General features: G+C 40.6%; 1 protein-coding gene across 1 annotated transcript in view; it reads right to left on the bottom strand.

Annotated features, from left to right (window-relative positions):
* ALDH1L2 (aldehyde dehydrogenase 1 family member L2) overlaps positions 1-16,228 on the bottom strand; it is a 33,823-nt gene extending 17,595 nt beyond the window's left edge. Inside the window, exons 1-7 of the mRNA XM_040595269.1 lie at positions 16,096-16,228; positions 10,132-10,273; positions 7,608-7,842; positions 4,056-4,221; positions 3,136-3,237; positions 1,510-1,599; positions 307-441 (exon numbers count right to left, since the gene is read on the bottom strand). Of these exons, the coding sequence (XP_040451203.1) occupies positions 307-441; positions 1,510-1,599; positions 3,136-3,237; positions 4,056-4,221; positions 7,608-7,842; positions 10,132-10,273; positions 16,096-16,146 (921 nt within the window). The 5' untranslated portion in view covers positions 16,147-16,228. The remainder of the gene's footprint in view (positions 1-306; positions 442-1,509; positions 1,600-3,135; positions 3,238-4,055; positions 4,222-7,607; positions 7,843-10,131; positions 10,274-16,095) is intronic.
* Between the last annotated feature and the right edge of the window lie 8,531 nt (positions 16,229-24,759).

Below are 24,759 nucleotides of genomic sequence, written 5' to 3' on the forward strand. Positions count from 1 at the left end.
TTATTGAAATAGTAAAATAAATGGCTGGCAGGAAAACTGCTATGATGCAGGTAATTTAACACTCCTACCTTTCAGATTCTCTCCTAGTATTTGTACATTCTAAGCCACACTGGAAATAAATATGGATTGAGTGAGAAGTAAAACATGAATGTCTTTTCTATAGCATGGCAAAGGATTAATAAACTCCAAGCAAATTAGCTGTCTGTCATTAGCAGCTGGATTTGTATAGCCTGAAAATTCCCACTACTTGCATTTCTGGCTAGAGTTATTCCATCCATGCTCATGTTTGCCAGGATGAGCACTTACCATTTTCCCATCATTACCAAAAACGACTAGACCATTCTTGGTTACAAGTCCAGGTCTTGAAGCACCTTTTATTGCCAGCTCATGTCCAGCAGGCACTGAAGCGTCAAGTAATGATGACCCGTAAAAAGTAACCACCTATAAAAAAAGGTAATTAGAAGTGCACAGATTCTAAACATGCTCTAAAATTCTAATAATGAAATTATGCTTTAATTACATTAAAGCTTCAATGTAAAACAAATAAAATATAAATTCCTACACAATGAAAACATGTTAAAAGAATATTTCTGTACCTTTACAACCCAAAACATGTACAACTTTGCAGACTGCCTAATCTGCAAAGCCGCTTAGCTGTAACAATGCGCGTGCTGGAACCAGTGCAGAAAGAAGCAGCTTTTGTCAGTGCATGCCCTGAGTGAAAGACCAGCAGAAGCCTGACTGTGACTAGCGGAGTCTGGCTCTGCTCCCAGGCTGGCAGTGCTGAACACTGCCTCTCTCCTGGGCTCTCCTGTTCTTTCTGGGCTCTCAAACCAGCAACAGTTCCTAGACATTAGGGCAGAACCAGACTTTTAGAGCAGCCTACCAGCAGATCATTAATAGGTAAGTAACAAAATCTGGACATCACAGCCAGGAAAGATAATGTGATTTTTAAACTGTGTGCAACTACAATGTGGATCAAATGTATAGTACTTCTAATACACTGAAAGGAAGTAGTTGGTCTTGGATAATATGAGATGTATTTATTTCTGCAAATGATCTAGGCCCAAGTCTCTTTAAAATAAAACCTTCTTTGTTATTTCAGTAGCTCACAGTGTTTCATTTTCCTGTTAACACTGTGATGTTGCCCACTGTACAGCATGGGTTGCATTGTACTGTAATGCATGCATACTTCCAAGAATGACTGGCAGTCTGGTTCTACCCTTCTTACTTACTGCTTTATACTATGCCTAATTTATTTTCAGATACTGCTTTTCTCTTTCTTTGAATTAAATGGATCTATCATTTAAAAAAAAATCTTAACTACTCTGTTCCGTACATTTAAGGTGCTTGTTCTAGATATAGACCAAACATACAGTCATTAGATGAGAGCTGCTCCAATGTAACTCCCATTTGTATTCACCTGTATGCAGACACCTTTAGTTTTATAATAAAAAAGGTCAAAAAGAGGATATAGAAAAGAAGAATATTCTGGTTTTCAGAGCATACCTGGCCATCTATCATTGCCCATGCTCCAGGCACTTTATCATGCCCTCGAATCCAATTGTGCAAAGCTGCTGCAGGTTGGTCCCAGGAGATCTAGGAAATCAAGACATGCCAGCTAATTCTCTGTTTAGGTATAGGTCAACCTAATAATGTTTTCCTATATAAGAATTATAAATTCTCCCTTCTCTTTCAACTGCTGATTTATTTAATACAGAAAAGGTCTGGTCTAATAAAGGAAGATCAGTGATCTGCAGATGGCTAAGATCAAAGACCTATCAAGTGGGATGCTCTTAGCACTTCCATATTCTATGCAGTCTGTATCTTTTCACAGATTCTCCTTTTCACATTAATATAATGAAAATGTAACTTTCTACTAGGTATTCATTCACAAATAATTAATATTATGACTAAAAATTTAATAAGCATAGTATAAATATAAGGAAGTGTATGCGTATGTCTGGGGTATCATCTTCTGCTGAAATTCACCTATTCACCACTTGGATCCTAAGTTCTTTAAGAAATCTACAAACTTTTATTAAAATACTTTCTAATCATTTACTAAGTCTTTACAAATTGTTTCATAAATGGAGTCCCTACTACAACTTGCAATTCCTGCAAGACTTTGACGAAAAAGGAAATAATGTTTTAAGAATATCATGTATATTTCATAGGTAACACCAGTGAAAAAGTATTCCTTTATCTTTGCAATATTGTGAGTGTATGTACAAAATTAATTAAAGTATCAAAATAGCTAGCAAATAACAAAACTCAGTTATCCAGCACCCCTCTTAGTTTAAGCACAAAGAATATTTAGAAGCAAGTTATAAGTCAATGAAAACAGTTTTACAGCAAGGAGATTAAGCTAGTTCACTCCAAGGAAGCTCCTTATATATTACATTAAAGGGATGAATAAAAATATCCTTCTGCAACACTATTAGTTTCTAAGGTAAGTCAGGAATTAAAATAAGATAAAAAGCATCAACAAAATATTTCAGGTGGAAAGGACTACATTCACCATGGACAAGAGACTGAAATTTTTGGAACAATTTCTACTTTTTTTAAAAAAACTTTTTCTCTGGTCTAGAAAAGGAAAAAGAAGGTACTACAGGCAGCATTTACTATCACTTTATGGTGGCCTTCCCAATCACAAAGAAGATCCAGCTTAACAGAGTGGGGGTGTTTAAATCATCTTTTTATCTGTTGTTTGTTTATGTGACCTATAGTTTCTTTCCCTGGTGCCAACAAGAAACATGCAAACACTTGCTTCTCCTAACATCAGATCCTTTTCTGGGAGAGAATTTAGTATGGACTGTTGGTAAAGACAGACAGCTATCTTTGTTCAACGCTGTGTTTTAAAGTATGCTAACATATTAAGAATCCACTGAAGGTGCAGCTGCCATCTAGCTGTGTGTAGCTGATCCCAAGTAGGGCGCCAAGTCTGTAAATGTATGTAACTGCTGAAAGGCAATAGGAACTTGGGGCTCCTTTACATGCCTCCTCAGTAGTCCCAGGAATAAGAGGTAGAGAAACAACTGATTTAAAATTCATGTTAACTTCATATTACTATTGTAAACCGAGTTAATAACTTTTCTAGTGATAAGCACAAAACACAGTGTTATTTAACACTACCTCTGCATTTTCCTTTTTCTGGATCCCTTCATATGTTGCCCCTTCTTTAGGCTGAGGTATACGAGGGGCCTTACCATCAGCAATTAGATGTACAGCTTCCACCTAAGTGAAAAAGCAACAGATTTAATGTTAGTTTGGTTTGCCTTTCTCCCTCAGTTATACTTGTGAATGACAGCAAAAGACTTTCTGCCACAAGGAACTGGTTTATTTTTAAAACTCAGGACTTTCAGAATCTAGGGGACCAATGCTGCACTGTTTAACACATATATGTATGTTTAAACTTCTTTGACAAAAGAAATAGCCTCAAAAATCTGATGGGAGTACCTAGTCACCGAACACACAGCAGCTGCCTAAATTCTGCAGGACCAGAATGTGGCTCAGTATGATTGCATTCAACTCCTTCCTTTTTCTTTCTGCAAAAAGTTGTTTCTCTGCATTTAAATGAAGAAATAAAAAATTTCTCTAACGATCCATGCTGAGTATATTCTTACGCATTTTCTTTTCTTAATTTTAAAACAATACAAAAAAAGGACAAGCATACAAAATCCAAAGCAAATCCACCAGGGCTCTGAACTTAAAACACCTCACCCCCAATGTTCTGTTCTCTCTGGGCCTTTAAAAAATTCCACCTTGTAAAAACATTCAAGAAATCTGTGGAAAGAGCCATATTCCAAACAAACTCAACTTCTTGCCTTCTATGGAAACAGGATATGCTCTGCACACTACCAGCAACAAATATTCTGACACCACCTCCTCAGCTGTTGTGAAGTAGCACAACTCCACTGAAGTCTGGGATTTGGCTGAGCACCACAACTGCTGTGTTTCCAAATGCATGCATCTTGTCTATATTTCCTTTACTTTCAAACTTCATCAGATACTTTTCCTCTTAAAATGCTGATATATAGTACAGCTAAACATACCATAGCCTTTATTCCTTCTGGGAAGAGAAACTGGTTATACAGGTCATCCACAGTATCATTTTGGCCGACATCACATTCTCGCTGCAGAAGGATTGGTCCAGTATCCAAACCATCGTCAGCCCAAAAAATAGTAAATCCTGCTTTTTTATCTCCTTGGATTAAAGTCCTGGATATAAAAGAAGTCTTACAGTAAATACAAGCAGTATGAAACTAGTCAGGGATATCAACCCATCATTTAGTTTATGTAGATAGAAAAGAAAATCTTAACCATCTTTAATAGAAGTTTCATTGCTCATTTCATAGTCAGGAACCCACAGTTTTGATACTGTTGATGTGTGGCTTCCACAAAGTGATATAAGAAATACTGCAACTGAATCCAGGGTGTCTATCACAGTTCATTGTGATAATTATTTTGAAAGTATTATTAGTGGTAAGACGCACAGAGCAAAAGGTGTGCACTAGTTATGACATAACTTGAAAGATCTAGACAGCATGTTACTTAACAATTCACGGTTGTTTGCTGTAATTAGCTAAGCCTCACAACTTACCTGTAGGTTGGCAAGGGAAGTAGTTGTCACACAGCTGAAAGAGCTAAACTTGGAGTTGAAAATTATGAATAAGCAACTGTTTAAGGAAAAGTTATTAAGGGAATTTGTATCCAGCCAGATTCGCAGCTGTTATGCACGAACATTGTACTGCTTACAACCAACCTGTGCTGATTTACATCAGCTCAGGATCTGCCCTGAATCTGCAGGGAATTTCAGCCACTTATATTTTCCAGTCCGCCTCAGAATGATGGAAAATCAAACAGAAGTGTGCCTAAGAAAGCAGCCGGAAACTGAGAGCTGTATTTTTCCTCCATGCCGTTAACCATTTGTCTGCATGCAAACACCAATGCAATTTTCAGTAAGACATATCTCAGGTAAGTATTCCCCTGGCAGTCCATCTTCTAAGAGGATCATCTGAGGCCTGGCTTATAGACGTGAAAATTCATTATTAAATGTAAATACTGAAAACTACACTATTAAAAGGAGTAAAGCACACATTCGTGCAGAGCAAGGGACAAACTCCAAAAAACAGCTGGGGAAGTGAAAGCTTACAGAAGTTTAGCTAGCCCATATTGGACCTTTTACACATTTAAGCAGCATTTCTTCTGTTTTATATTACGTAAAAATTCCAAAAGAGCACCCTGGTGATAAGTGGATGTCAGCGTGGCACTGGAGAAGTAGAAGGCGAGTGGGCAAATGTCCCTGATGCTGAACAGGTGACAGGACCAGAACTGCTGTGTGACCCCTGATCTCCCTCTGCAGATGGCCGCTGATAACAAAGTGGCAGCAGCTGGAAGAGGCTGTAAAGGATGGAGTGGGGAACCCTGGGAGGCCCAAGGCTCTTGTTTGTGCCTGGTGCCTCTTTAGCCAGGCCTAACTCACAGGCTTTCTTGGTCACACTGGGGGGGGTGACAACACACAGGGTCTGATCAGCACCAGGGCTGTAGCCACAACACAAGAAAAAATCCATAATGAGAGCAAGGGGTGTGAGGGCAAAACATGAGAATAGCCAGCCAAGGCCAAATCCTAGCTTAGTTTCAAGGTCTTAGGACAACGGCCTTTACCTGAGAAGGGCAAGAGCCAATGCTTACAGAAGGAATACGCAAAACAGAGCAAGACTTAGTCATACACCGTTGGGATACATTCCTGTTTCTGGAAACCTTCACCTCAGGAATTTCCTGATAGAAAGTTTGTCTCTGCATCTTCCTGTGGAATAGATCTTGGAGGACTTGGAGAACTTTTCCTCCAAGAGACTTTCTAGAGGCTTCTAGGTGTGCAGTTCCACATTTTAATAAGGGAGTGCATTGAGTGAAAGTACCTCCTTTATTTAGTCAAATCCTACTACCTGATCTCTTTGCTGGCTGCCCCCTAAACTTTGATTAAGTATGAGCAATTGTTCCTTATTCACCTTCCTATGTCTTTCATGGCTTAATACGTTGCTAGCATATTTCCTTCCCAATGACCTCTTTTCCAATCTGAAGACTCCCAGGTTCATTTCCTGTTATGTGGAAGCTGTTCTATACCTTTGACCATCTTTCTTAGCCTTTTCTGAAGCATTTCTAGTTCCTTCATATTCTAACTGGTATGCAGACAGGATTACAAATGGTCTCTTTTTTGAGTAACAAAAATTAAAGTTTTATTACTGCTTACATATAGTCAGGATTTTTCCCCCTTCTGTGCATTATCTTATATTTTTTAACTTTGAATTTGACTTCTCCTTTTCATAATCTCATTTCACATTATCACTTTTACCCATTTGTGTAGAAAGTGTATTCTTTATTACATTGACATCAGAGTGACTGGTCTGAAGGTTCCTGGCTTTCTCTTTCAGCCCTGCCCCAAATCTGCAGAACCTTTGCTTGAAAGTCCCCTGGTCCTGAGAAGAGATTCTCATTAATTTATCAGTTTATCTAAAATCTCTTCTGCTCACAGTTCAGCTCAAGAGGATTGTTCTGACATTCCATACAAACAAGAGCTCTACGGTAGCAACATCTTAAGCTCCTCCATCCTGAATACCAATACATATTTCCTACTATGGTGTTCTCTTTGATAAGTACCTTTTTAAAATTAAACATATCACCCTACGTACCTCCCACCTTTAATGCATTTGGGGAAATTATTATTCAATGTTATGCCTTTAAAAATTGGTTCTTTATTTCTTTTCTAACTGCCTTACTCTCATTTTTCACCTGATTTGTCAGTTTATGCTACTTTTTATTTTACTCACTTGACACAACTACCACTTTTTGAAGGATTTCCTTAGACCTCTAATAGTCTCCTTTACTTCTCCATTTAAGTACTTCAGCTGAGCACTTTTTCTATTAAGGATTAAAAATAAGAAAACAAAACAAAATAGGCTTTTGCTTTGAATCTACAACACAGTGTCTTTAGATAATCACTATGCTGCCTGTAAGATTCTTTTAAAATTGTTTCTTCATATCTAGACAATTTCTTACTGAATTTAAAAACTGTGATAATGGCACTTCTGTTGTCACAAAAATGCTAGATCCCAGTCTACAGTGGTCATTATCGAAGTGAGTTCTTTCACAGTAACATTTTGAATCTAGCCTTGTGCATTGCTCAGGAGGACAGCAAGATAAGGTTTTATTCTGGTGGATCTTCTCTTACCCCTTCCCTTCTGTGAAATCTTGGGCTCTGCATCAAGCCCTGTTGTGATAGTCATCTAGTGTTTGTGGGGGATGAGCTACAAGGGCAGCGTCCTGCCTATGAAAACTCCAGGTTGTCGATTTGCCTACGTGAGTAAAATATATGGATGTACAGATCACATCACTGATCTGCCCAGAATAGCAGCTGCACTTGCATTGGAAATTATAATGAATCTTAGGTATGAAGAGCAGTTCATGAACCAAATACTCAGCTGCTTCAGAGAAGTTCCTTCTGAGCAGTTGCAGGTCAACAGAACCGTGCCAGCATTTACATGAGGAATGGGTAGAGACTAACATGCTAATGTGACATATGCATAGTTTTAATGCACAAAACTCACCAGTTAATTGCAGAAGCTCCTCGGTGGCGCGGTAGAATGGATGGATGATAAATAATCGAGCCATGTTTCGGACAGTCGATAACATCCATGGGGATGAACTGTGTACAGAACGGAAGGACGTTCAGCTCTGCTCCAACCGATTTGTAGGCTGCAACTACTTCCTGGATAGGTTTGCCTTTAGCTCTCCATCTGGGGAACTTGAAAACAGGAGTGCCGTCCTTCTCCGCTGCCAGTGCTGAGGGGCAAGAACAATATTTTTTAAAATTCACATTTTGTATTAGAAATTCAAACAGAAATCAGAAAGATAGTGCACGACAACTCAAGCAGATCATCAAGGTTATGATTAGAGTGCCCTTTGTTCTGTTCTGTATGCTGTTTAAAAACCTTTGGATGTATTTTACTAATTCTGTCTTTGATTCCCATCCTACACCTTACATCTTTCTCAACTTTAAGATCACTCTTATGACTTGGCTAATAAGTACCAATGAAAGCAGTAAAGAATTATGAATGTTATTGACTATTGAACAGTGATGCTTCATTTCTTGTCTAGTCATTACGCTTGCCTGCAAGTGGTTGGGTTTAGCAAAACTTAATTTTCCAATTCAGTAATTTGTATGTGAATATGACTACATACAACTAAGACTCACTCATGTCACATTTTGCCATGTGGTGCAAATAATTACAGATGCTAGTGGCCTTCAGTAATTTCTTCAAAATTTACTGATGCCTTCTGGATATACTTTCATTTATCTGTGAGACACACCGCTTCACCCAAAATTAGGCTCAAAGGCGAGAAAAAACAACTGCACTAATTGCAGAGAGGATTTTCAGGTGTTTGATAAATTCCATTGCGCAACTTAACAACTCATCACAGAGTAGGACAGTAGAGTCAAACTTGGCATCTGTTGAGCTGTATGTGTAATAGGAAGAAAAGGGAAAACAAGAAGAGGTGTAGAAAATTCACCTAAATTAATTTATATTTCTAAACACATTTTTGTACTTTCCTGTCTCTTTTTCACTTCTGAAATTGGATCTTGACTTCATCCTGAAGCACCTTTAGCCTATTAACTTAGGTCTTGAGTAAATACTTAAATATAATTCCATGGAAGTTAGTGTGTACTGCAATTGCTTTTAGAAATGAAAACTGTAGCTGTCTGAAGATACAGAAACATTAGCAAATTTAACTTGAGACTTGAGCTCTTTCAGTCATCTGGAAGTAACATGGTATCTACTAATTTTTATTTTTTTTTTCATCAGAAGAACAATAACCTAATTCTATGCTTTAGTTAAAGTAAAGATACAATTGAAATCAGTGGAAGATTTACTTAGTTGCATCTGCTAGTGTAATAACCGTACAATAATAGTTTATATAATGTAACTAAGTATTATGGTATGCTTCCAGAGCTGGATAGTCAAATCATCTTTTCCTAAACTAATAGTTGCCTCCTCTAATTCTTCTGAAGCGTGATTAAATCTTTTAACGAGGTAGAGTTACAGAATGTAATAAACTTGAGAAATATATGCTAGTTTGGGAAAGCCATAGCCCAGATAAGCAAAACTTATGTTTGATTCTTCCCTCATATGAGTTGTGTAGAAACATGTCAGGACCCAACCAAAACAAAACAAAACAAAACAAAACAAAACAAAACAAAACAAAAAAAAACAAAACAAAAAAAAAAAAAAAAAAAGAAAGAAAAAAGGTTTGAGATAGCACATGGAATGCAGTTTTAATTTCAGATTATCCATAAAGGTACATTCCATTCTGGCACTTCTACTTGCTAATCATATTAACTCACTATTTTTGTGCCACTGAAAAAAAGAAAAAGAAAAAAAAGAAGTTACAATTCAGACAATTCCAAAGCAGCTCCTTTGTCACTCTGGGTTCTGTTCTATGAGTACAATTCCGAGTACCTGCCAAGCAACAACTCTTTCTTTAGGAAGTCCAGAAAATCCTTATGCAATCTTGACAATGGAAAAAGGAGAGCAAAGCCTCCTCTAACCTTTTCAGTGGGTTTTCCATAGTTCAGGTGGAAGAGAAATAGGCTCTGCAGGTACACTGCCACATGCAAGCTTGTCAGAAAGGGCAGAAAGCCAGGAATGAACAGCCTTGGCTCTGTACCTTGAGTGTCCCAGACAGCACAGTGAGATAGGTGACAGACATTTGTGCTTGAGTACAGGCTTAGCAGCTATTTGCTTTAAGATACAGATCTTCAGGATCAGAAAGCAATCTTCAGGATGATTACCTCTGGGATGTACATTCAAATAACCTACACAGATTAATTTATTTTTCAAATATCTTAATGTATGGCCCTGTATGGTTAGAAACAACTTTTAAACACTGACTAACCAACAAGGTTAAACCGGTTCTGGGACTTGCGTTTGTTAAAGCAAGGTTCTTGTGCTGCATCCAGTGTAATAAAGGCAATATAGGCAAGTCATTTCCATCTGGGATCTCCTTCTCACGAAAAGGCAAGTTTGTTATGTATGCCTGTAATTTTAACATGTGGATTAATGTTACACTTACCCAAAGGATCAGCTTGTCCATTCCTGTCAGGTACTGTGAATACTCCCACAACTTTATGTCCCTCTTTTCTCAGCTGCTTATAAACTTCTTGTCCAAAAATACTTTGACCTATAAGGGCTAGCTTTAGCTTATGTTGATAAGCCTGGTAAAAAGAATTAAAACAAACCATGTTGTAGGATGCAAAGAAAATATGTTATTGCTTACATTTTTCTCTTGTTCTTCCTTTACCAATGTTCACTTAGATTTAAAATGGAATAGACTTTCCAGCCCAATCACCCTTGAAGGAATAACAATCAATTTTTTTAGATTAATGACAGGCAATGTACAATTCAAAGAGACCACACAACACAAAAATATCATCTGGTACTGTCACTCATGTTTATATGGCTTCTCCAGAATCCTCATTTAACAGACCCACTGCTTGTTACAAGAGGTATAGCAGGCTCCATGACTTTCTTCAGAGTCAGAACTAATAAGAAAAGAAATGAAAATAAAGGTTTCAAAACAGATACATAAAACACTTTTTCTAGGCATAATCTAGGTGCCTGGAACATGCCCTCTAAATCCCTATAATTAAACGGTGGCATATTTGTGGCTAATATGTATAGGCTAAAGAAGACAAGCCCTCATTGTTCCTATGAAGTTAAAGGTAATGATCATCCATTTGATCCTCCTACCAGGAAATACTGCTAAATGTGAGGTTCCCTTGCTGAACTTCCGCTGCCTTCTGCTTTTGCATCCCAGTGCACTGGACACACGCTTTTAAGTTTCTTCAGACTGAGCAGGTACAAATAACTGCCCAAACTTTTTACTTTTAGGATAGTTAGAATCACAATACTACTATGATATCAGGCTATCACATACTGCTATGTCATTAAAGTACTTGCACTCTGATAAAACTACTAACTCCTTCATAGCCCCTTTAGATTTAGGAGACAGTTGTGTTCCTCTCCCACCCTACCTCCAGTCCCTTGCCTCTAATACCTCCTTTATCCCAGAACTGGTATTCCTGTAGCTGCATGAACTGGATTAAGGTACAGAAATAAGAAGGCACCGCCCTGACAAAATGTGGCTTATTCTTAACTGGATCTATTCACTGATTTAGTTCACTTCACTACCATGAGTCCTAACACAGGTCCAGCGGGGCAGCAGGAATGAGCATACAAGCACTGGCCAAAGAGTAGAACTGTCCCTGTAAGGACTGCCTTTGCATTTTTCATCAGCTTCTGGAAACTGAAAACTGGAAACCTTTGAAAAACAAATGCTCCACAGAGAATAAACAGAAAATTTACCTTCTTCCAAGCTGAATCTAGTAGAAACTATTCCTAGACCCAAATCATAAAGATCCCTCCTCCAGGGAGGCCTGGATGAATGGTAGAAAATAAATCCACATACTCCCCCACCTTTATTCTTAACTTAATCTTTCCCAATTAGACTTGGACTTCCGTTTTTTCTGAATGGCCCATTAGATGCCATAAGCTCAGAGTGGTAAAGAGGAATCAAAGCACTGTCAATACCTTAACTACCAGCACTTGTTCAGTATGTTGGCTCTAGTGTAAGTTTTTCTCCTCCCTCTTTTCCCTTTCTTAAGGTACTAGGACATGAGAATACCTTGACTAAGTGGGTTATTGATTGAATACCAAATAGTCTGGACTGCCCATCAGATCACATGACAAATTCTATGACAAAAAGAAATGTCCTGAAAAACAGGTTACTCAAAACCACAATCCATTTCACAGCTGAAATATTATGGATGTATTTTGCTGTTTTCAAGTTACACTTTTAGTTGTGCAGCTGACCTCAGAAAATAGCGTTATGAATTGGCAGGTTCCATTACAGGAATATTGAAGTGTGGTTTTTATTTTTTATATAAAGCAATAGGAAATAACTTTATTCAGAGACAATATTTTTCCCTCAGAATGAAACTGCATCGTTACACGGTCCTTGTATTACAGCATTAGTGAGCACTAGTGCAACTGTGTAGTAACAAGTAGTAAGATGCAAAGGTGGACATAACTCAGGCTTTTTGATCATTATAGTTGGCTGGTAAAAAGCATCTGTGAGACTGGTGATGATACCATTGCTAACTAATGCTGTGCTGCTGGCAGTAACGCCAAAAATATGTCCACAATTTTGTTCTCAGTAAAGACAAGACCTTGTTCTGAATTACAATGAGCACAACTTAACCTTGCAATCCTTATCTAGCAAGGACCAATGGATGCAAGTAGATCTCATTACCAATTCTTTGACTGATACCTTTGCTTTTACAGCAGAAATGTTGGTGCATTATAAAAAGTAATCATCAGACCTCCCTAATTATTTTAACTATAGCAGGCAAGATGGAGAAAGATCAACCTGGTGGATCACTGAACAGGTTTGGCATAGTATGAAATCCTCTAATTTCTATATTGTGCTAATTTACACTGGTAGCCCAACTAGTACATTGTAAAACATTATAGTCCAGATGAGAGTTACTTATTCTACTGTTGTCCTTTTGTTAACACCTCTCAGTAAGAACACAAGACTGGAATGGATCTTCCTAGCTAACAAACCTAGTGCTCTGCCACCGCAAGCAATCATGTCATATGATTGCTTTTATAAACTCACTCAACCTCCTGTTTAAAGTACTTCGAAAGTACTCACTGCTGTAGTCTGTTGCTTTTCTGATACCTGGCCAATCTTCCTGTAATTTTAAGTCCAAATTTATCAGCACTTTAAGAGCAACATTTTCTCCACTTATGTTAATAACGTATCCATCCTCTATTCCTAAACTTAACTTTTAGTTCATATTTCCCTGTGAGTAAATTTGATTCTCATGTTACACAGAACTGCATACCAGTTCCAGTTCCAAATCACGAGTCGCTGTAAATCCACAGTTGTGGTAATGCTACACGTGCTTAATTTTGGTAGTTGTGGAACCAAGTCAACAAATGGTGAAAAGTAAAACAGAGAACACAGTCCCCAAACAAACAAAAAAATAAAACTGCCAAAACTGAGAAGACTGCAGACTGGCAAAGTCCCATTTCTTCATTGTACTGCACAAAAAGATTAGGCTGGCAGCAAATGGGCTCTGCTGTCTCACACTTATAGAAAGTTACTCAAATGGGGCCTGATTTCAATTGCAAGATGGATCTTGTAATTGTGATATGACCAGTGATTCTCGAGTTACTTCCCCAATCAATGGTACGTGTGTATTGCATGATTTCTATTAACATCTGGCTTAGATGTGGCAATTTGCTTGTAGTGTATTAATACATACATTGCCATCAGTAGAAAACAGGAGCCAAACCCACAAGTCAGACATGCACAGGATCGCTATTGAGTAAAAAAAAAGAAAAGAAAAGAAATCCCGTATGTGGAGGGGCTTGCATGATCAGACCAGGAATTCAGTCCTTAATTTTTTGTTTTGTTTGAAAAATTACAGTTGAACAACTGCATGAGACCTTATAGCCACCCTGCCTCTTCTTTTGGAAATTCTCCTCAAGCATTTTTACCTGAGTTAAGCCTGTGAAAGAGGGAAATCCTCTTAGAAGAATTTAATGTGGATGTAACACCCAACTAAAATGGGAAGTTCTGTAAGATTACAAATTAAAAACAGTGTGGTGTTTTTTTCTTACAGAAATGGCACGTTTTGTACAGTGTGCCATCACTAGCATTCATCAAGAAGCTGTAGAATTAAAGAACACCAAAACAATCTTGTTGAATAATGTACTAGAAGGATACTGAATCATTATCACTAACACATACAAAGATTAAACTTTTTATTGTTTCTGTCAGTGATGTTAAGAGGTTATGTTAGATTTCTTTTGCAGTTGCCTGGCTGACTATAGATACCTAACATTAATTAACAGATGCATGCAAAGGTCAATGGTCACGTAGTATCAGAGTGGATTTTTGCTGTACTTTTGTAAAATTACCCAATTCCTTTCCAGTTACAGCAAACAATGCAGTTCAGATGGCTTAGAGAGATCTGGCCCTTTTTTTATGACTAATCATAGGATAATTAGTAGTTATGACAGTGCTACCAAAAGGTAAGAGTTTAGAAAGTTGGTGCTCACTCTGCTGTAATTCTGTTGTTTTCATTGTCCGAACTTTTAATCTTTAACCGTCTATTTTGCATATATTATAACACAGATTAATATTAATTCTGTTTCCCAGACTCAAGTGCTCCCAATTTGGATGAAGAAAATAAGATAAAGGTAAGGAGCATAAAACCTAAGAACTGCTTGTACAAGCAGTCTTACCTTGAATGCTCAACTTGTCTGAAAGTCCACTTTTATTTCACTGCCTCAATACGAAAGTACAGACTTAAGTTTAACTTCCCTATTTAAATATTCTGGCCATACCATCTGTTGATACCATACTGGAATTCATTTTACAATAGCTCATTAAAAGATATACAGTATTTTAATGTTAGTTTCCATTCTGGTTCTTTTTTTCCTCCAAAACACCTAACCAAAAAGAAAGCTAATAAATAGAATTAAGCACGGAAACAGCCTTACAAATGCTGGTAACTATCTTGTGAAGTTCTAGTTCCTAAAAATGGAAACCAGGTCCAAGAGCTACATATTCTTCTCTCAGAAGAGTCTAATGTTGCAAAACCTATCCACAGGAGAATATTTATTTCATAGATAAAAATATTTTGCTACTACTGCCTCTTTCGTATCAGTGTCTAACATTCAATTGGTTATCAGTTTCTAATCAAACTTCTTGAAGGCTAGCATTTAGTAACTGCTACTCTGGTTACAAAGCTTACTATCAAAAAGGTTACAATATTTTATTTATTCTATATAAGGATTTAGTGAAGCTGGTAAATATTTTAATGTCACATCTTCTTAAAAATCAATGTAGAATTTATGCCTCCTTTGGAAAGCAATACTGCAGCTTTATTTCTACTAAGGATCCCCCTACACGTGCTACATTCCAGTGCCTCCAAATAGCAACCCCTCGTAGAGCCTCCCCTCCCTCTACACCGTCTACAGGCAATGCGTTCTCATCAGTCACTCAGCCTCACTTGTTGGCACTGCTGAGCACATTTCCAAAAAGCTTGTTTAAACCTCTCTATTCCAACACCTTAGATACGTACGGAGGACTGCTGTCCTCACGCTAAACTGAGCAGTCAAACACGAAACAAAGAACAGTCTTTGGAATGAAAAAAATCTCCTAGTCTCGCTCAGCTTGCCAGACCTACACATCTGGACAATTTGGACTGGGCAAGGCTTTCAGGGAGCTGTTACTGGCAGGAGTTCTTCGGGCTATATATTTAACAGGACATAAAGAATGGCTTGGAACAAATGTGCAGAGCTTTAAAAAACTAAACCATAAGGTGTAGAGAAATGTAGGCCACCAACTTCAGCCCTGCGCAACCCACCATCTCAGAGGTAGGAACTGGCGCTGAGAGGGTCACAAACTGCACACTCGCCCTAGGCCACAGCGGGGGGCTTCCCTCGGGCCCTGGGAACGGGGGCACATCCCTTCCTCACTGAGAAAAGAACCTTCAGCTCCTCACGGAGCACATCCAGCGTGAGGGAGGAAGCGAACAGCCACGCTCACATTGTTCTCCACACGCGACTGATCACTGGGGATTGTCACGGCACCGCTGGTGCGTGTTCCCCGCAGCTCCGAGGCACATCCCTGCGAGATGCAGCGCCCAGATGATGGCTGCGATCCCGCCCGCAGACCCGCCGGGCAAGATGCTGCTCCTGCGCCCAGAGCCAGCCCCCTCCCCAGCCCTCCCGACCTTCCCGCGCCCGTACGCGCGTTACCGAAACCCCGGCAGAGACAATGCGCACCACATCCCGCAAAAATGCCCCCTCCCGCCACTTCCCCCCCCCTTGCTCGGCCCCTGGCTGACCGATGAGGCACGCCGAGCAGCCCCTGCCGTTCGCTCCCGGGCAGGGCACGGCACGGCACAGCACGGCACGGGGGGGCCACGTCCCCCGCTACCCGCCCCACGCTGCTTACCGCGGCCGTCGTGCAGATGGCCCGCAGCAGCCGGGGGGCTGTCCCCAGCATCTTGCCCGGGCCCCCGACTCCCTCGGCCGCCCGGCGAAAGCCGCGGCCGCGGCGGACCGCCTCGTCTGATGCAACCCGCGACGATGCCTCTGGCGCCCTGCCAGCGCGTGCAGCCGCGGCGGCGCGCCCCCGCCCAGCCCGTGGGCACCGGCGCGGCGGAGGGGGGAGCCCCGCACCTGCCGCCGCCGTCGCCGCCGCCGCCGCGCCCTCCGCCCCCTCGGCGGCCGCACGGCGGGACCGTCCCCGGCGCCGGCGCCGCAGCGGGGGGTCGCAGGGGCCGGGCAGCTGCGGGAAGGGGGCGGGGAGCCAGGCAAGCGCCTCTGCCCTGCGCTGCCCCCGCCGCGCGCAGCCCCCGGGGCCGGCTGTAGCGTCCTCCCCCGCCGCTGCCCGCGGGGCCCGAAGGCCGGGACTAGCAGGGTGGGGTGAGGGGCTCCTGGCCCACGAGGACGCGAGTCATGGCCACCCGGGCGGCATTTTGTGGCCCCAGGCGCGTGCGGTGCCCCCAGCGCTCGCGTGCCGCGGGGGGGCCACCACGGCCGCTGTCCTTCCCGGCCCGGGGCCGGCACAGCCCGGCACCGACAGCTTCGCCCCCTCTGCCCAGGCTGTCGGCGAGGCGTTCATGTGAATCTGCCGTGGCAGCCAAAAGATCGACACTAATTTTTAGTTCATTGCATGGCAAAAATGCCAGTAAGGAGGTTAAAAAACAGTAATGACTTTCTGGAAATCCGTATCGCCAACATCGCCAGGTATTTTTAAAGCAGCTCACTCAAAACTAAGAAAAGTCTTCTAGCATTTGAGGTCATCTATTAACGGAAATGTTACAACTTCAATATGCTTCTAAAGTCCCAACAAAATCTTCTTGTCAGAAGTATCAAGAAATTCAAAAACACACATTCAAAGTGCTAAAAAAAATGAGAAGGCAAACAAAAATGATCCCAAAAGGGATACAAATAGAAAAACCAAAAGTAGATTGCATGGCAGTAGTACAAGCATCATGGAAAATTGGGTCAGGTTTAAATGCTTAAAGAAGAGGGGTGGGTAAAAGACTGAAATGCACTCTGGTTCTGTCAGGAAAACAAGGGAGGAAAACATGGAAAAGTTGATATGGTCAAGTTGTGGACTACATCGGAGAGGTCAGAGGCAACACTTAAACCAAATTTATGCACAGATCTTGCTACAAGAGAAAATATAGTAGACAACTTGTTGCCTAGTACTCGCAAGCATGCATTTCTCACTGACTTTTTTGATGCTTTCTTATTAAAGAACTGCAATAGTAAGCCCCAGGGTTTAATTCCAAGGCCCCTACGCTCTTTCTCAGGGTGCTTCAAATGCTCAGTGCTACCCGAGAGAAGAGCACTGCTGCAGAAGTGCTGCCCACCCCATGTCCAGGGCACTGGGGGAGTTGAGGTGCTGCAAGAGGTAAATTGTACCATTCCCAAAGTCAGTCAGGCTGGCACAACACAATCCTGCATGGAGTGAAGTTACACAAGGGCTTATCTCATGACTCTCATAACATAATTCATTCCCCAGTTTACTTCTGTGAAGCAAAACTATCCTGCCCTTTACTCAAGGCTCTTGGCAGTCCCATAAGTGTAGATGGCATCCAGTGGAATCAACAGAAATTATAGCAAAAACTTTTTAATTAAAATAAACCACTGGACTTCCTTTTGCAATGAAAATTCACCGAAGAAAATCAGCTGTCAGTTCCTATAATTTTCTCTCTATGGGATGAAAAACCTAGGGGAGTATTTGGCCCACTTCAGTGGAGATTCTTCTCATGATGCTGTCATTTGGAATATGTGGTGATTTATCAGATTATGGGATAGGGAAGCAGTTAGTTTCTTTGCTCCGAGACATTAAAAACTAAACTAATAGAATTCCTCAAAAAGCCCCATTAACAAGGTGGGGACAATATGTTTATACAGGTGGTTCCTTCTCTAGTATCTGTGGTACTATGGCTTTAAAAAGAACAGCATATAGTAATTCCAGATTTTCAATAAGAAAGCTAAAAGATATTGGCTTGTGGCTTATTTTTAAAATAGTATATATTGTGTTGCTACTGGCTACTTCTATGGGTATGTGGCCTCAGATCTTCTGATTATCGCACAAAAGATCTACCAAATTTCATTGTTAAAAGTGTTTCTTTAAAATAAACCTTCTTTAAATTGTACAATAAAAACATCAAACCTCATAATTTTGCTGGACTAAAATGTATCACTTTGCTACAGGCACTGTCGGTCTGAAATGCCTGTTGTTAATCTTCTTTTTGAATTTAAGAAAGGTTAATAATTACAGTTGGATAGATTATGTTGCAGCAATACAGGAACTATACACACACATGCACAAGACAGACATGCAACTGACCAAAACCACTATGTGCTCAAATAAAAACTACTGACATCTAGTCCTTACTCTTTCACTACTTCAGGCAGTAGGAGGAATCAGTGGATGTGTAGTCTTCCTATGACTTGATAGATGTTGGACACATTCCATACAATAGTGTGCAAACAACTTCTACTACAAAAGCTGGCATCAAAATGGTCCTATACTGCAAGGTTTGGAACTGGATTCATTCATTGCTGAAGTTCATGAAACTCCAAATCCTGGTTCATGATCCAAAATTCTTCCAACTAGAACACCACATACTTGGCATTTAACCACTGTCACACAGGCTTACAGCAAAAGAACTGGTTTTCCTAGGTAAGCAATTTGTAATGATTTGTGGGCTCTATTCGTAATACACACACAACATAGACAGTATAATAATGCACATGTAAAGCACCAAAGTTTTAAATGGCTGGCATACCTTCATCTCCAAATCTATTAAGACAATAATATATCTCCGTTTACTTCACAGACTACTAAAATGCTGGGTGACAAAAAGGAAAAATCACAAGAGAAGGTGTCATCAGCAGAATCACGGTATAAAGAGGGGCTGAGGGAGTAATACATGGGCTTTACTTTAGATTTCATAGCAATGAGAGGGGCAGGGAGACGAACAAGGAAAAGTGTGTGCTAAATCACATGCAAGGATGGTATCTGTGTACCTTCAGCTTCTTCCTTATCATCAGAGTGATGATTCATACGTATGGGTTTTAACGACCACTTAACAAATTGGCTATTTAGAATTTCAAGGATCGGTGTAAACATTTGCAGTGAATTCAAATTGTACATTTTTTGTGATACAGAAAATTATTAGGTTGACCTGTCTGTCTGAGAGTAAGCAGCAGGTGACATAATCAACTCCAGCATCAGTGTTAAAATACCATAATGGTTATAACACATTCCTCGGGGCTATATGTTGTTTGGAAAAAGTGACATAAAGTATTCCCCACTGATTTCTGTATACTGATCAGAAAGTACCTTTCAAATTATCGAAGTTTCTTGTTAATCTGGGAAGAAAACCCAGCTCCAGCAGTATCAGTGTAAATTTATCCAGTTGGTTTGGAGCACATTTTATACATTAAATTTTCTCTTTTCATTTTTTCTTCCAGTTCTGGTCATTGTTTCTTAAAGCCAATGTTTAGCTTTGAAAAAACACTGCAATTATCCATAGTAAGCTTCCCAGCATGGCCTTTCCCCTTTCTGTTCCCTAATTTTCCAGAGATGTATGTCAGCAAGTTGCAAAAACAGATAGGGGGATATGTATACAAAAACTATTCAGGAGGTAAACATGCTTGTTCAATAGCATGCTCACAAAGCAAAATGTGTTTGTATGTGCAGACACGTACAGAACAAATGCAAGACCTAATCCAGCTGAACGTTATAAATCCTGGTGGATTCCTGTGAAGCAGAAGTTACTCAGTGCCTTTGAAGATATCAAGACTTGGAAAGATCATTAGGGAAGGCTGTGTCCCACAAGGCTCCGAGTACGTGCACATACTGAAGTGCTTGGGAAACTGCTTGGACTCTTCTAGGATTTGCTTTCTTTTGAAAATCATGCCCTGGGATTCAGTAATCAACTAAATTAGCACTGCATAGGCTTTTTGTCACTGGAAATCAGCCTTGATGGGGCTTTTCATGATGAATAAAGATTTGGTCATAGTTCAGACTCAAATTCCTCAGGAGTACTTTAGAGTTCACCCAGTTTTTAAGATAGAGTAATTAGAAAAAATAAAGTAAAGCTTTGTACTGGTTATTTCCTAACAATGTTAATCATATGACAAGTTTCAACTAAAATTTTATACAACAGAAACTTTTCATGTTTTCTACTTGTTGAAACAAGATTTCATAGGAAAGTTGTTTCTTGTTTTATCTCTGCAACAATTATATTTAAAACTTGTTTGGTTGATTGTTTGTGGGCTTTTTTCCCACTGGGTCTTAACTTCCTTTCAGGCCAGACACCCACATCAAAGTAAAGCTTTCATAACCTACTGATACAGATTTTCTGCCATATAGACAACTATTTAAGACCTTATGCTTGGCAATTCATTTTTCATAGTAACTGAAAGGAGGCATATATTTGATGAGGAAAGGGAATATTTTTACCAGTTTAACCAGTAGAAAGAACTATGTGCAAGATGCCTTACTCATATGCTTAAATGGAAGTCTCTCAGATTCCATACAATAGAATAGAAACTACTTCTGCAAAAGTTAACATTATCTTTGTGGAACAGAGTTGAAAAGAGAAAATCTCAGATTGTAACTCCTTTCTGGGAATCTTAACCACAAAAACTAGAACTTTATTTTATTTAAAATATTCAGAGCGCTGAGCATTAAGTGTTCCACAGACAAGGAAAGTATAGTATAGTTGGTTTCCTGCAGATCCAGCAAACCAATTTATTTCTCCTATAAGTAACTACAATTCTATCAGTTTTGGTGGAACTTTGCCTGTATACATGAGAAGCAGTTTTTGCTCTGGATGATTTTCACCATTTTAATTTTTTTTTAAAATAAAATGGTTCCTGTTTGAATGCTATGTTAAACTTTTCCATCAGCTTTCAAACATCATAAAACTACTGTTTAAAAATACCAGGTAACTGTATTGTCCAGTGTTGAATGATATTTCCAACTGGGATAACTTTAAAGGAAAAGATTTTTAATACCTCATAGGATCAAGCTCCTGTTGATTTATGAATCCATAGATACCTAGCCACTTCACTCTACAAATAAAATGGTCATACTACTATATTAACTCTACTACATTTTGGACTTTTTTCTCTCACCTACCCAAGTGTAACAAGTAATTTCAGCTGGAACACCTTTACGTTCACATTTCACTCAGTTCATGTGAAAGTCCAATATGAAATTTTACTTTCATGATCATTTTGGTCTGGTCAAAAGAAATTTTTTTATCAACTATGCCTGTGTTCAGTAATATTCTGCTTACATATTCTGCTTACCAAAAATCACTGTTCTAAACAGAGTCTAGAGATTTTTCTGACTACTGTATTACCTGAAGATACTAACAGATATTTGAGCAATCTTAGCAATTAGCAAACAAATGAAGCTGTATCAAATAAAAGCTTCCTGGTACAAATGGAAGCCATGAGTGCCACTCAGCTTTCAGAAATTATGCTTATAAAATGTCGATAATTTCACACGAGCAAACAGCATAAAGCCATTCACTGGTAAAACAGCACAGAAAACATCACAGAATCATAGAACAGTTAAGTTGGAAGGGACCTTAAAGATCATCTAGTTCTAACTCCCCTGTCATCAATCAAAGCTGACCTAGTCTTGCTGTCACTATAAAACAGTCAGCTTCAAGATAAAATCTAAATCAGATTTTCAGATGAAATAGGAATTCTAGGAGCATCCGGAATAGACCTAAATGACTTCAGTGTAAGCAACAAAACACTGCCACCCAGTGAGCCGAAGGAAAATCTGCTAGTATGTCGTTCAAGTAACTGCATCGTGAATGGCAGCATAAAATTTGGCTGGTGTACTTCCTACAGTCTAATTGTGCTTCTTCCAGTTAAAGAGCCTCCTGCTCATTTTCTAAAAAGGCACTACTTCAATACATTTTCTCTTAAAATAATTTGCTTTTCCTATATTAAAAATAAGGTCTATGTCAGTTTATGCTGTGGGGATCACAATGCACTCTGCTGTGGCTATTGTATCGACCAACCAGTTGGGTTACCTTGCGTGCAGTTTTGAGGATCTCACAACCTTGTAATAACCAACCCTACAGTATTTCACTCTTTACAAATTCAATTCCAATGTGGGGAAGGGAGGGCCCTACCAAGTGCCAGTTCTACAAGTTTCATTCTTGTATCATCCTGCAGATTTCAAGATCAAGTTTTTCTGAGGCAGGTAACAAAAAGCCTGGTGACTACTTTTTAAGTAGTCTGAAAGCCTCTGTTTATGTGTAGTCTTCCATAGCAGAAAGAAACAATATTTGTTGCAAAGAAAGCATATATGGTTTGTAGAGAAAAAAATTATATTGTTTTGGTTTTCAGAACTGGAAGACATGTTGGCTTTGAATAAATGTATAGTAGCTCTACTGAGGCAAATGAAAGCTGCATCTGCACGTCTGTAGACAGAATGCAATCTTTAATGTCTAGCATAAATTGTGGTTTCATTTTGTGTACTTAACATCTCCTTTGAGACACTTGTGTTCACTGCCAGCTGTTAATGTCCTGCACAATTAAATTTCTAGGGATTGAAAAGCCCCAATATGAACATCTTAAACTTGCACAGGAGCCAATAAGTAGAGAAGACATATTTTTATTATGATTATTTGACAGCCTTTACCAAAGCTGACATCTCTCCCTTAAAAATATTCCAGTTATTCCAAACATTGTTTATGTCATTTCACACAAAACTAAATTTGATCTCCTCTTTGCCAGGCCCAGACTGGCGTCTTAGAATGCATTTTTAACAGGTAAAACTTCATCAACAATAAACCTGCCAACCTTCTTCTAAAGGTTTCTTCCTTAGAAACTTTTAAAGTCAGTAGATTCCAAGGGATTGATTCCATTTAATCAGAAAACAGTTGTAACAGGTGCTGTTTTCAGACCTGCTGCATTACAGAATTAGCTTTTATGGATTATCCTGTTATCGTTTTACCCGAGCTCCTGAAATGCAGAAAAGACTACATTTAGGAAGAAGACATTGCTTTATCCAATTGTGTGCAGAATCGGACACTCGAGGGAAGTTCCCCAAACAAAGTGCAAACTTAGACAGAAAGCTTAGCATTATTTATACACTCAAATTTACATAATCTGTTAGTTTGGCATATACCTCACATTGACCACCCCTATCCACTATATTAACATATTGCTAATGTTGTAAAATTATACTACACATGCATGGGAGGGTCTGGGGTGGACGTTGGTAGTCATTTGAGTGGGTGCCCCCTACTCATTTTGAAGTTAATTCCAGGATACCCCACAACTGTTATTCTCGCCAGGTGCTTTGTAGGTATTCTGTAAGTATCCTGGTCTTCCTTAATCGCTAAAGTCTATATGGCCATTTTCTAAGATAAGTTCCTTTTACAAAAGTTCCTGTTACAAAATTCCATCCTTGACATCCTGAGTGTTCAAAGTTACAACAGCTAAAGCGTGTGTATATTTAATTTGAACTCTGTCGGTATCAATCCTGCACTTACTGATACATTTCTTACGGGAGTTGCTATTTTTGTTGCTCTTTCCCCACTGGCACTGCTGGTGACACTGCTTTTGAAGCCATTTCCTTTTCTGCTGATGCTACAGATTCTCCGGAGGGAATTCAATTGCTGTGGTCATTGCTAATGGCCCCGAATGGGTACTTCTTTTGTTACCCAAAGTACTTCTATTTTTATTCTCTGATATACCCATCCGGGCCCTGGAAAAAAATCATTGACAGACCGCATGCAGGTAAGTGCTTCATGGCTCTGTGTGACAACAAACGGCAGCGAGACGGTGAGATGGTGCTGCTGCTGCTGGCAGCCACCCCGGGCACTGCCTCAGCTCCAGACCCTGCCCCCGGGCTGGAGTAGTTCCTCCCACCCGTCCTTCCTCCACCGTCAGAAAGGGGGGTGTGTGTCCGTGTGTTACACGATCGACTGCACCCGGCAGAGCTTTCCCTCTTCTCGGCACCGTGACAGAGGTGTGCAATCGGTGTGAGGGGGATGGGGCCCACTACACCAGGGAAAATGAAGGGAAGCTCCCGAAGCCCCGGTCCCTCAGGGGCAGGCCCTCCCTCACCGACGATGCCCCGGTCCCTCAGGGGCAGGCCCTCCCTCACCGACGAAGCCCCGGTCCCTCAGGGGCAGGCCCTGCCTCACCGAAAGGATCGGCTCAACAGATGCAGGGGAGTCAGAGGAAAGGGGAGAGCGGGGGACGCCCCTGCCCCACCGCACCTTTGAGGCGCCGCTGCCCGCTCCGCAGGAACCTCGGCAGCGCCACCGCCCGCGGCGGCTGCCTCCACGGGGCCGAAGCAGTGCGTGCCTCCTCCCGGCCCCGCCTCTGCGTTAATCCCCCTGACCTCCGCCGTGGGGCCGGCACTTGGCGGCACCGGCGCTCCAGCCCGGGCCCGCCGCGCCGTGAGGGAACTGCCAGAGCGGGCGGCGGGAGGGGCGGTGCAGCACAGCGGCTGTCCTGGCGGGGGCGCTGCCGCCCGCCGCCCCCTCCCCCCCCCCCCCCCCAGAGTCCAGTCACCCGCCTCCGCCTCCATTTCCCAGCGCACGGC

The sequence above is a fragment of the Falco naumanni genome, chromosome 5, assembly GCF_017639655.2.
Source record: "Falco naumanni isolate bFalNau1 chromosome 5, bFalNau1.pat, whole genome shotgun sequence".
NCBI classification, from domain to species: Eukaryota; Metazoa; Chordata; class Aves; order Falconiformes; family Falconidae; genus Falco; species Falco naumanni.